General features: G+C 43.6%; 1 protein-coding gene across 1 annotated transcript in view; it reads right to left on the reverse strand.

The window, feature by feature from the left end:
• LOC137464251 (transitional endoplasmic reticulum ATPase-like) overlaps positions 1-13,018 on the reverse strand; it is a 50,715-nt gene that overhangs the window by 24,811 nt on the left and 12,886 nt on the right. Inside the window, exons 6-12 of the mRNA XM_068175553.1 lie at positions 12,623-12,754; positions 12,095-12,197; positions 9,885-10,018; positions 9,481-9,616; positions 8,377-8,493; positions 7,651-7,811; positions 7,418-7,540 (exon numbers count right to left, since the gene is read on the reverse strand). Of these exons, the coding sequence (XP_068031654.1) occupies positions 7,418-7,540; positions 7,651-7,811; positions 8,377-8,493; positions 9,481-9,616; positions 9,885-10,018; positions 12,095-12,197; positions 12,623-12,754 (906 nt within the window). The remainder of the gene's footprint in view (positions 1-7,417; positions 7,541-7,650; positions 7,812-8,376; positions 8,494-9,480; positions 9,617-9,884; positions 10,019-12,094; positions 12,198-12,622; positions 12,755-13,018) is intronic.

Raw genomic sequence — 13,018 nt, forward strand, 5'->3', positions numbered from 1 at the left:
GGAAAGGGGATTGTTATTGGCACAGAGGTCTCCTATTAACTACAAAGAAGAAATTAGTCAACTACTACAGAGTGTGCAAAACTCAGAAAAAGTGGCCATGATGCCCTTGTAAAGCCCATCAGTTTGGAGACTCCCCAGCTAACACAGGGAATCAAAAAGCTGACAAAACAACTAAAGAGGTTGCTGGAAAAGGTATCCTTGCACTAATACCTAGCAAAAAGTTGAATGTCTGGGAACAAAAACCAAATTATAGTAATCAGGACAGGCAGTTAGCCCCATCATTAGAAGCTATGGGAAATCCCAGCAGGTGATTGGTAACCTCATGTGGGTAGGTAATTGTACCTCCACAAATAATGTATAAGATAACAGAACTAAAACATCAGGAAACACATTAGGAAATAGAGAATATGGTAACTAGTTTATCAAGGGACATAGTTAGCACAAAGATGACAGAAAATAATAGATTAGTTGTTGAAAAATGTGCGATTTGTTTTGCAAAATAATCCCAAGAAAGGAAAAAGGCCACCGCCAGGATAGTAAAACAGGGGAATTCACTAGGTGATAATTGGCAAATTGATTTTGAAGAACTGCCCAGGCAGAATGGGGACTGGTACATTTTGGTATTGGTAGATACTTCTTCTGGATGGCCAGAAGCTTTCCCATGTTGCATCAACAAGGCAAGGGAAGTCTCAAAGATTTTGCTGAAATTAATATTTAATAGCACTGGAACTAACTCTTTTAAGTCTTAAAAGGTACAACACTGTCAACAGATCATTTGGGCTAGACTTGCCTGTACATCCTTTCTGACCAGGAGGTACAGTGTGTATGAGAACTCTGAATTTTGGACCAATTCAGGAGAAGTGGAAGGGACCATATCAAGTCCTCCTGGTAACCTACACTGCACTCAAGGTAAAAGGAATCAAACCCTGGCTTCATCACATGTGGGTAAAACCAGCAACCATACGTTAAACACAGCAGAAACAAGACTGACTAACACCTTGGAGGTTTTTCATCTAAATCCTATAGTTTCAGGTATAGAATATGATTTTCTAGGGGAATACTATTTATTGGACCTAGACAAAGATGATAAATAATTGCATATTTATAATAATAATAGAAACTACGATCTTAAATTCTCGGAAGGGGAATATGGTCCTAAAGTCAGATTACAGAATGTAACTTCTATAACAGCTTGTTTACCAATACCAATCTCTGCAGAAAATCCAGTTCCATGGGGAACTTTAGTCAGCAATTTGACAAAAATCTGGGAACACATGTGAGAAGGATATGAAAACTATAGTGGGATGGATATAAAAATACATCTTTACTCCTCCTCAAACATTTACCTTTAGGAACAGACTAGCTATACACAATTTGACTCTGCAAATGGAAGCTTTAGCAAATACAACTCAATTGGGGTTTGCTGAAATAAATGACCGATTGCAAGGCACAACTAAAATGACCTTACCAAACAGATTTGCTTTAGATTTATTGCTACTACATGAACATGGAGTATGTGGATACTTGAATTTAAACAACAATATTTGTTGTATGCACATTCTGAATGTGACTGCTAAATTGGATGATCAGATAGAGAGGACAAAATCAGTTGCTGCATATAGCAGAAAATTAGGGACAAAATTAGAAAGTAACTGGTGAAATAAAGTATTTAAAGGACTTGCATTTTCTCTGAGTGGTTGGTTGGCCTCACTTTTGCAAAGCATAATTGTGATCATAGTAATAATTGTGATTATGATGTTTGCTTTAAGCTGCATAAAAAATGATTGCTAATGCAATGCAAGGAACTTATATGATGTTATTAAAAATCAAAGTGAGGCTTATGAAGGCTTAAAAAGACAAGCTTCACAAGCCTCAAAGGGGGGAATGCTGCCAGATGAAAAATTGTCTACACCTGGTGAGCTAACACAATGCTTGTTCTCCAAAACCCACTGGCCTATGGAACTGCACAATGCCCATTGTGTAAGAAGGAGAACTGGAAGTTCACCAGTCCCAGTGCCCTGCCAACTTGACCAGGTCAGGTATTACATTGGGGTCCTCAATCACTAGCGACCACCAAAGAGACCCCCAGGACAAAAGAACACATGCGTAAAGGGGAGGGGAAATATGTTAATGATTTCAGGAAAATGATTATAATCTGCATGTTTATTCTGGGATAATCAATGAATATGTATGTAAAATACAGTATATAAACAGAAACTTTCCTGTACTCACTGTGCTCAACTTTAGGAGGTGCTATCCCTTCATGCATCCGGCTAAATAAGGAATGCCTGCTTCTTAATGCTACATTGGTGATAAGGAGTTTTTTATTTTACTAAATTTTTTGTAACAGAATGATGTGCTACTTGACCTCATACTAACAAACAGGGAAGGCCTTTTTGGAGATGTAAAGGTTGGGGGCAGCCTTGACTGTAGTGACCATGAGACTGATGAGTTCAGTATCATGCGAGGAAGAAGCAGGGCAGCAAGTAAGATTGTAACCATGGACTCCAGGAGAGCTAACTTTAGCCTCTTCAGGGATCTTCTTGGAAGAATCCCATGGGAATAAGTCCTGCAGGGAAGAGGAGTCCAAGAGACTTGGTCAATATCCTCCCGGCTCAAGAATGGTACATCCCAATGAGCAAGAAATCAGGCAAAGGGGACCCAAGCAAAAGCAGAAAACACAGGAGATGGAAGCAGGGTCAGGCCACTTGGACTGAATATAAAGAGGTTGTCAGAGTAAGTAGAAATGAGACAAGGAAGGCCAAGGCCCATCTGGAATTAAATCTGGCCAAGGATGTCAAGGACAACAAGAAGGGCTTCTTCCAATACATCAGTAACAAAAGGAAAACTAAGGCTAATATGAGACCATTAGTAAATGGAGAGGGGACCCTGGTGACAGAGAATGCAGAGAAGGCAAAGTTACTGAACGTCTTCTTTGCATCAGTCTTCACTGACAAGACCAGCCCTCAGGGATCTCTGACCCAGGAGACCAGGGTAAAGGAATGTTGGAAGGAAGACCTTCCCTTGGTCAAGGAGAGTTGGGTCAGAGAACACCTAAACAAACTTAATATCCACAAGTCAATGGGCCCTGATGGGATGCATCCACGAGTGCTGAGAGAGCTGATGGACACCACAGAGAGGCTGCTCACAATCATCTTTGAAACATTGTGGCGATCAGGAGAGGTGCCTGAGGACTGGAAGAAAGCAAATGTCACCCCAGTCTTCACAAAAGGCAAGCAAGAAGACCCAGGGAGCTACCAGCCAGTCAGCCTCACCTCAATCCCTGGAAAGGTAATGGAGTTCCTCATTCTGGAGGCCATCTCTATCCACATGGATGACAAGAAGGTGATCAGGAGTAGTCAGCATATATTCACTAAAAGGAAATCATGCTTGACCAACCTGATTGCCTTCTATGATGGAACAACTACATGGATGGATGAGGGGAGAGCAGTGGATATTGTCTACCTTGACTTCAGCAAGGCTTTCGGCACTGCCTCTCACAACATCCTCATAGGCAAACTCAGGAAGTGTAGACTGGATGAGTGGACAGAGGTGCATTGAGAACTGGCTGAATGGCAGATCCCAGAGGGTTGTAATCAGTAGCACAGGGTCTAGTTGGAGGCCTGTCACTAGTGGTATCCCCCAAGGTTCAATACTGGGCCCAGTATTGTTTAACTTGTTCACCAACAACTTGGATGAAGGGGTAGATGCCTCCTTAGCAAGTTCGCTGACAACACAAAGCTGGGAGGAGTGGCCAATAGCCCAGAGTGCTGTGCAGGCATTCAGAAGGACATTGACAGCTTGGAGAGATGGGCAGAGAAGAACTGTCTGAAGTTCAACAAAGGCAAATGCAGGGGCCTGCGCCTGGGGAAGAATAACCTCAGGCACTGGTACAGGCTGGGGGTGACCTGCTGGAAAGCAGCTCTGCAGAGAAGGACCTGGGGGTCCTAGTGGACAACAAGCTGTCCATGAGCCAGCAGTGCCCTTGTGGCCAAGAAGGCAAATGAGATCCTGGGGTGCATTAAGAAGTGCATTGCCAGCAGGTCAAGGGAGGTGGTCCTGCCCCTCTACTCAGCCCTGGTGAGGCACATCTGGAGTGCTGAGTCCCATTCTGGGCTCCTCAGTACAAGAGAGACATGGAGCTCCTGAAGCAGGTCCAGTGGAGGGTGACAAAGATGGGACTGGAGCATCTATCTTATGAGGGAAGGCTGAAGGAGCTGGGCCTGTTCAGCCTTAAGAAGAGACAACTGAGAGGGGACCTCATCAGTGTGTATCTGTATCTGAAGAGAGGATCATCAAGAGGATAGACCAGGCTCTTCTCGGTGGTGCCAAGCAATAGGATGAGAAGCAGCAGGCAGAAACTGATGCACAGGAAGTTCCACCTGAACATGAGGAAGAACTTCTTTACTGTGCGGGTGACTGAGCACTGGAACAGATTTCCCAGAGAGGTTGTGGAGTATCCCTCACTGGAGGTATTCAAGAACTGTCTGGATGCAATTCTTTGCCATGTGCTCTGGGATAACCCTGCTTGAGCAGGGGGTTGGACCAGATGATCCACTGCAGTCTCTTCCAACCTCAACCATTCTGTGACTCTGCCCCCCTGCTCTGCTCTTCTGAGACCTCACCTGGAGTACAGCATCCAGTTCTAGGGCCCTCAAAATAAGGATGTAGACCTGCTTATGCAAACACAGCGGGGAGCTGATCAGAGGGCTGGAGTACTTCTCCTATGAAGACAGGCTGAGAGACCTGGGGCTGTTCAGCCTGGAAAAGGCTCTGGGGAGATTTTAGAGCAGCCTTCCTGTACCTAAAGGGTGCCTACAAGAAAGCCAGAGCAGGACATTTTACAAGTACATGTAGTGATAAGACAAGGGGGAATGCCTTCAAAATGAAGGAGGGTAGATTTAGATTGGATATTGGGAAAAAATTCTTTACTGTGAGGGTGGTGAGGCATGGGCATAGGTTGCCCAGAGAAGTTGTGATGTTCCATCCCTGGAAGTATCCAAGGCCAGGCTGGATGGGGCTCTGAGCAACCTGGTCTAGAGGAAGGTATCCCTGTCCATGTGTATTCGGTTTGCATGACCTGGTTTTGGTAGCGGAAGGACTACAGGGGTGGCTTCTGTGAAAACCTGCTAAAAGCTTCCCCCATGTCTGGCAGAACCAATCCCTGGCAGCTCCAAAGACGGACATGCCGCTGGTCAAGGCTGGCCCAATTAGAAATGGTGGTAACACCTCCATGATAACATATTTAAGAAGAAAGAAAAGTTATTGTGCAGATGTAATTGCAGCCAGAGAAGAGTGGGGTGAGAATATGTGAGAAGAAAAACTATGGAGACATCAAGGTCAGTGGAGAAGGAGGGGGAGGGGGTGCTCCAGGCACCAGAGCTGAGATTCCCCTGCATCCTGTGGGTAAGACTATGGTGAAGCAGGCTGTCCCCCTGCAGCCCATGGAGATCAATGGTGATGCAGAGATCCACCCGCAGCCTGTGGAGGACACCCATGACAGAGCAGGTGGATGCCTAAGAGGCGGCTGTGACCCTGTGGGAGGCCCGTGGAGAGAGGAGCCCTTGCTGGAGCAGCCTGTCTTTAGACAACTGTACCCCATGGAAGAGTGTTTCAAGCTGTAGCAGTCTGAGGACTGTTGCCCATGGCATGGACTCACGTTACAGCAGTTCACATTTAGCTGTTGCTCGTGAGATGGACTCACATTGGACAAGTTCATGGAGAACTGCCTCCCATGGCGAGGGACCCCACAGTGCAGCAAGGGAATGACTCCTCTCTGTAAACAGTGGAAGAACCCACGGGTAATGGACTGACCAAACCCCCATTCCCTGTCTCCTTGCACTGCTGGGGTAGGAGGTAGAGCTGGAAAGGAAGAAGGGGTGGGGGGAAGGTGGTATTTTAAGAGTTCATTTTACTTCTCATTGTCCTGCTCTGATTTTGTTAGCAATAAATTCAATTCATACTCTAATTAGAGCCTATTTTGCCCACTATAGTATTTGATGAGTGATCTCTCCCAGTCCTTGTCTCAACTCATGAACCCTTTGTTAAATTTTCTCTCCTCTGGCCGGCTGCAGAGGGGAGTGAGAGAGCAGCTTTGGCGGGTGCCTGGCATTCAGCCAGGGTCAACCCACTACACCATGGCTGGGAGGTTTGGAATGATCTTTGAGGTCCTTTCCAACCCAAATAATTTCAATTTCTGGTGGGTTAAACACAAGAGTCTGCCTGCTCAGTGCCACTGGTGTTTTTAAATGGGCACTGGTTTGAAAAGCAACACAGCTAAATTGTAAAGCCTATGAACTAAGTGCCAGTTCAGGTAGTTTTCCAGCACATTTAACCCCAACTTCAGTCTGCCCTGCAAAAGCAAATGAGAACAGCTAGCTCATTATCTAACCTATTTTCTCTGCCCTCCAAAGACAGTCAAGATGCCTGATGTGAGCATTTATCCTTCCAACATGATCAGAGATAGGTGATGATTTTAATGCCAGAAGTTAGATTGAAAAGTAGATTCTTTTATTCACAGACAGGCTGTTTCTACAGTGCAACTGAAAGCAGGGATGTATCAAACCCAAAACACCCCAATTCCACAGACTGTTCATGACTTTGTTCCAACTTCTCCTTTCATAGAAGGCTTCAATTACTTCTCACCTCTATCTATGCTAACACTGCTGCAAACTTCAGAGGCTCTCTGCATGAGAATCTTCATCTACTTTCTAGCATATTAAAGCCATCACATAACAGAATTCTTGGCAGCAGTGCTATTGCTAGTCTCCACTTAAGAGAAGCAGAACTGCTGCTGTTCCTGCATGTAGTACAACACCCACCCAACATGTCCCTGTATACTCAGCTCAGGAAAGCCTGATGCTGCTTCCCAGTACCTCCCTCTCCCCAGGTTCACTAAGATGGAACAGCATGATATTTTCAGTCCATTACACAAAAATACCATATAAACTTTGCATTTACCCTGGTCACAGCCCAAACAGGAATGTGCAGAGGTTCTGAATTTTATTATTGTCCTGGTTCTGGCCAGGATAGGGTACCACCTCATGTCATGCAGGGGGCAGAGAGAGGGGGTCCCTTTCGGTTGGATAGCGTGAAGCAAGCAGTTGGGGATACTGTCATGTTCCATATGGTGAGCACTCACATGTGAATCATTCACCTGTCCTGTACACTGTTATTAATACTGTTCATTTTCTTATCTCATTGCCGTTTCCAGTAAGTTCTTATCTCAGTCCATGATCTTTACCTTTTCTGCCTCCAATTATCCTCTCCATCCTGCCACAGGGGAGGGAAGAGTGAGTGAGCAGCATGTGGTTTGGAGTGTTTCAATGGGAACACTAAATTGGGGAATACCATTCCTAAACCATGACAATCATTATTTTTCAAGCTGACTAGGAAAAAATCTGTTGGAAACCCTTACCTGTACAAGTTCCTGAAGTTCTCTCTTTACATCTTCTAGACCACCAACATCTTCCCAGGTAACCTGTGGCACCTCCACCACAGTCTCCCTAAGAGCAGAAGGGTTGCTCTGGCTCAGAGCCCACTGTCGTTAGAAGAAACAGAATTATATCAATTCTAATATTTTATGTTCACTTGCTTCAGATAAGCAATTAGACACTGCACACAAAAGAAAGACGGGCACTCCTCCATTACCCTGAAGTCATCCATGGTCACAGCCAGCGAGTTCATCACTTCAGCATCGATGGTTTCATCTTCTAGGTCTATGAGATCCATCTTCTTTCTGATAGCCTGAAGAGCAGCTTCTGAGCAAAGAGCAGCCAAGTCAGCACCAACATGGCCATGGGTCTCATTTGCTACCTGAAAGCAGAGCATTAACTATGACTCTCAGGAACACAAGCAAGCACTCTGCAAGGGCAATGCATGCACTGGTCCCTCATTCAGAGGTGCAACAAAAACTCTGAAGGACAGAAACATTAGTGCTTTGCTGCAAATTCAAGATAAGTGCTATCACATTTAGCAGCCAAAGACACTGCTGTTCTACCTCTTACTTGAGAACAAAGTTGCAACTGGAATAGATAGTGTGCAGAAATATAACTCTGAGGACTGCAGTTCTTCATTCAGGACAGAGATTAGATCCATCCAGTATTACTATAATGCTCAACCAGCTCTGTGAGTGCTGTTTCAGGCTTGCTTTATTTTTAAAGAGAATGCCACAGCAAACAAACACAGGACAGTGGCAAGGCACTTCCAGACTGGACTGGTACACATTTCTTTCACTTAGCCACAGCATTCTTAACTAGCAAGTGAGGATTTTTGGTCACTGGTAATCTAGTCAGAAGGAAGCTCAGAGATCACATATTTGCTCAGTTTCACACTGTCCTAAATGAGCAGAGGCAAGCTTTCATAATAGCATGCTACTCACCTGTTCCAGATCCACATCATCAGCCAGTTTCATATTTTTTGTGTGAATCTGCAGGATCTCCAGGCGCCCGGTGGCATCTGGGATACCAATATCTACCTCTCTGTCAAAACGACCTGGGGAGTACAAGCACACATTGAGTTGCTGGTTCTGCAAACTAAGGGAGCTACAGTTGATACCTTCCTCTGACACAGGAACATGATGACAAGCCACAAATAATTTCAGAAAATGCCAGAGCTTTGAGTTTCTCTGCAGCATCAATCAGCACAGTAGCAGAGTCAGATCAGAGAAGGCAGAAAGGCTTATAGCCATTTAGGGAAAGTGAGACTACTGCATTAAGTAGAGTTCAGGATTATATAAACACAGATGATTTCTGTTTTTTTCCAAGCCTAATTTATAGGAAAATATGCTATCCTAACCAACACACCATGGGACATTTTTATTTATTCCTACCTTTGTTTCCACAAATACTGAGAGATCAAATTTTTCAGAACTTTCACAGCAGTATCCAAGTAGTGAAAAACATTAACTGCCCCAATATCTGAGGAGGCAGGAAACTCATGTATTACTGCAATATTAACTAGGGCATGTACATCTATAATTTTCTTCTAGCTATAGCTGTGCATTCAAATGCCTCACTAGACATTTAAGAGGCCATTTTTCCTGCAAATTTGACTTTACCAACTGGTCATACAACAGACGTTCATTTATACTGCAAAGTTTTGAAAACTTGAATCTCAGAAACTACCAGACTTTTCATCAATAAAAGATAAATGTGACAATTCAGAGCCTCCTGCAACCTGAGGCATGAACAACCCCTTAAGCATTTAGTCCTGAAATAGCCTCACCTAACTGATGCAGTGGAAAAATGTGCTACCCTCTAAGTATTTTATTATTTCTACAAGTTCTAATCTAATAAAGCACAAAATATTATACCAAAAGCTGAAATCTAGAAATTATTTCCAAACAAGTAGCTGGAGAGAAGCTTATATAACACATAAGATGCTTAATATTAATTTCTACTCAGTCTTTCCAAGGGCCCTGAATCACAGTCCATAACAAAGTATCTGATACACAAAAAAAGAGATGGCAATCATGGTTACCAAATCGCCTGAGAGCTGGGTCAATGCTGTTAGGTCTGTTCGTGGCTGCCATAACGATCACATGTGCTCTCTGTTTCAGTCCATCCATAAGAGTCAGCAGCTGAGACACAATGCGACGTTCCACCTCTCCGTGTGTCTGTGGAGAGAGAAAGTAATATTTAGACCAAAAGCTCTAAAACACAGCACAGGAGCTAGTACTGCACCAAAGCAGACAGATACAACGGACATGAGCTGTTAAGAAATATTGTGAACTACATCAGATTCTTCTGATACCCAAATTCTGACATCCAATTGCTTTCAAACATTACGTTAAATATTGCTTTACCCTGTAGTCAAATGCAGAGACTCACGCCAGCTGCTACCAAAAAGGATGCACTCCTTTACCTTCTAAAGGCTTTCTTTACCTTCTCTCTTTTAGGAGCAATGGCATCCAGTTCATCAATGAAGATGATGGCAGGAGCATTCTTCTCTGCTTCTTCAAAGGCTTTCCTCAGGTTGCTCTCAGACTCACCAGCCAGCTTGCTCATGATCTCAGGACCTAAAAAAATAGCAACTGTGGCACCCAGAAGAGAGGCAGCTAGCCCCAAAAACATGCAGCTGATTTTTTTTTAATTCAAAGTTCACATGTATCTATATTTCAAGCCAAAGCAAATACTATCAACCAAGTTCATTAAATTTACATCTGAACAGGCAAGACCAGCATGCAGAATTACTTACTATCATCATTTCAGTGTTTTCAGTTTAACAGAATGCAACACTCGCCAATGAGCTACCATTAGCTGCCTCTTCCCTTACCCTATTTCACACTCAGTGAGCTTCTCTGCAATGTGCAACCACACACAGTTAATGCTCACAATGGAAGCAATCAAATTATATGGTGACAAATTATCAGGGTAGGGAAAGAAAAAGCTGTAAGATACCAAAGCTGTCTATAGCATGCATTACACAGGTATGCATTTACCTCTATAAGATTTTATAAATGAGTTCAAAAAAACCCAACTGTTGGGAGGAATGGGTTAAAAAGCAAAACACTGGTGAATGTTCAAGTGACCTTGCAGCTGGAAATAACCCTTGATAAGCATGTGTGAACAGTAGCCAGTGATCCTCTGGCATGAACTAACAGTGCCCATGTCTGTGCTTGTGTGCCCCTGTGCAGGTATTGCTTCATGGATCCCTCAATTAGTGAGGTAATGGAAATAAATTTACTCTATGTTTTAGCCATGGGTTTATGGTTTCCCTGGCTGCTTGTCTGTATTGACTCACACACCAACTAACCAACCAACCAAAAACAAGCCACCACCAAAAAAACAACACCCCAAACCCCATCTCCTCTCAAAGAATAAATAATAAAAATGTGTAACCACATTAATCCCAGAAGGAAGGGCAGCATTCCTCTGAGATCTCCTATAATTGCTGAACACTAGTGCAGGCTCACAGATTTATTCTGTTTTTACAGATTTTCCATCATGCTGAAGGGAGTGGTAATGAAGAAAAAGTATGCTTCTAAAGGATCCAAGAAAAAGAAACCTGACCCTTAGAAGTGCAAGGCTGCCAGCTGACTGAAGCAGGCCAGCTGCAGAGACACTGGTACGAGCAGGTAATAAGAATGCTTCATTACAGGTAACTCACTAATTCATACCAGCTTCATCTACAACACTGCAGCTCCATGCTTGGGACTAACAGACAGAGAATGTATCACTAACTCTGACAATGTTATTTTTATTATGCAATAGAAATACAAGTGTCTAAAATGTCCGGTTCATTAGCATACAGTAACACCTTCCACATACTTAGAAAGTATATGACAAGGACAACATATGGCTAAAAACAGTCCATTTATATCTGATATCTTGAGATATAAAGCAAGTCACTTCCCTACTGCTTCTCAATGCTATACTGTGCTATATACTTTGCTTTCACCTTCATGGGTCTAAGTGACTGAAATCAGAGAAGAAAAGCACACTCCTTAAGTACAAATGTTCAGTTATTTCAACACTGAATGTAAAATGGCACAGAAAAGCACTGAGGAAAAGTTATAGTCTGATCCTTACAGGACATAAACCAGTATCCACCTCAACTGCTACAGGTGAAGAGTGATCAATAGGAGGTTCTGTCACTTGTAGTTAAGTCCCAAGGTACTCATAGCTTTCAGGATAGTTCCTCACAATTAATGTTATATGAAACAGAACAGGTCTTGTGCTTTACTTGAGGGAAAAACAAATCCACAGCAGATCAGCTTCTTTTCTGAATGGAACATGCTGGCAGCAACAGAAACAAGCTTTCTGCATCCATATTCATAGAATAATCTCACCACTCCCAGCTCTGCCCTCAACAACATATGCAAATACTAAGCCAGACAGATTCCAGGTCCCTGTATTGCAAAGCTGTCTTTCCAATGAGCCAGCTACAAAACAATCAAGCTTAAGGGAAGTGCCACTACAGACACTTCCACACAAATGGCCTCTAAGTGTCCCCAGATGCACACTTCAAAGAGGTAAGAAAGGATGTCAGGGAGACAGCATGGCTCTACAAGCCCTATTGACACCATTACTTACCATAAGATGGACAAGTGAGCACACAGCAGACCTGGGGCCAAAGCAGTCACAAAACTTACCATTGATCAGGAAGAAGAAAGCCCCTGTTTCGTTGGCCACCGCTCGGGCAATCAGTGTTTTACCAGTGCCAGGAGGACCATACAGCAGGATCCCACGTGGAGGCTGAGGACAAAGGCAAGGGATTTAGGTGGTATCTGAATGCCTAAGTAGATTCAGACCAAATCTGTAAGCATTTGATAAAGCCAGTCTGAAATTGTGATGCAATCTTATGCAACAGCTGCCATGTCAACATTGCTATCAACACCCTTACTACTTCACACAACAAAAACCTTGCCAGTAACTGGCAGCACTGATTCAAAGCACCCCTCTGCTTTGCAAGTTGTCAGTACTTTTATCTGTGTCCAAAACATGTAAGGAGATACTTTCCTAACACCAGCATTTAAAAAAGTCCCAAACATAAGCAAACCAAACACCCCCCAAAAAAACCCCAAATTACTTATTCCCCTCCCAATACCTCATGAACCTCTGATATCAAGTCATCTTCAAGGGCAAGCCCACTCATCTACCTGGTGCACATGGGGACATACCTTCACCCCTATGGCCTTGAAGAGAGCAGGGTGTCGGAGGGGAAGTTCCACCATTTCTTTGATTTGAGCCAGCTGCTTCCGGCAGCCACCAATGTCATCATAGCCCACTTCATTCAGCGACTCCTCTTCATCCTACCCAGGAGGAAATACATTAAACATCTGAGTTAAAACAGTAGCTCAACAATCCATCCTAGTCTACAGAACCCAGGTTTTTGCTCATTGTCATTTCTTTGATGTCTTGAGATTCTCATTTTCAAGTCTTTCTGGTGTCTTCTACAACTGTTTCTTAGCTCTCTCTTCCCAGACATGCAGAGGGAAATTCCTCACTGAAGCCTACTCTCTTGAATAACAGCCTCTGCTGCCAAGGCCCCTACAGACTAGTGCAAAACAAGTTGT

This window comes from Anomalospiza imberbis, chromosome W, assembly GCF_031753505.1.
Source record: "Anomalospiza imberbis isolate Cuckoo-Finch-1a 21T00152 chromosome W, ASM3175350v1, whole genome shotgun sequence".
NCBI lineage: Eukaryota > Metazoa > Chordata > Aves > Passeriformes > Viduidae > Anomalospiza > Anomalospiza imberbis.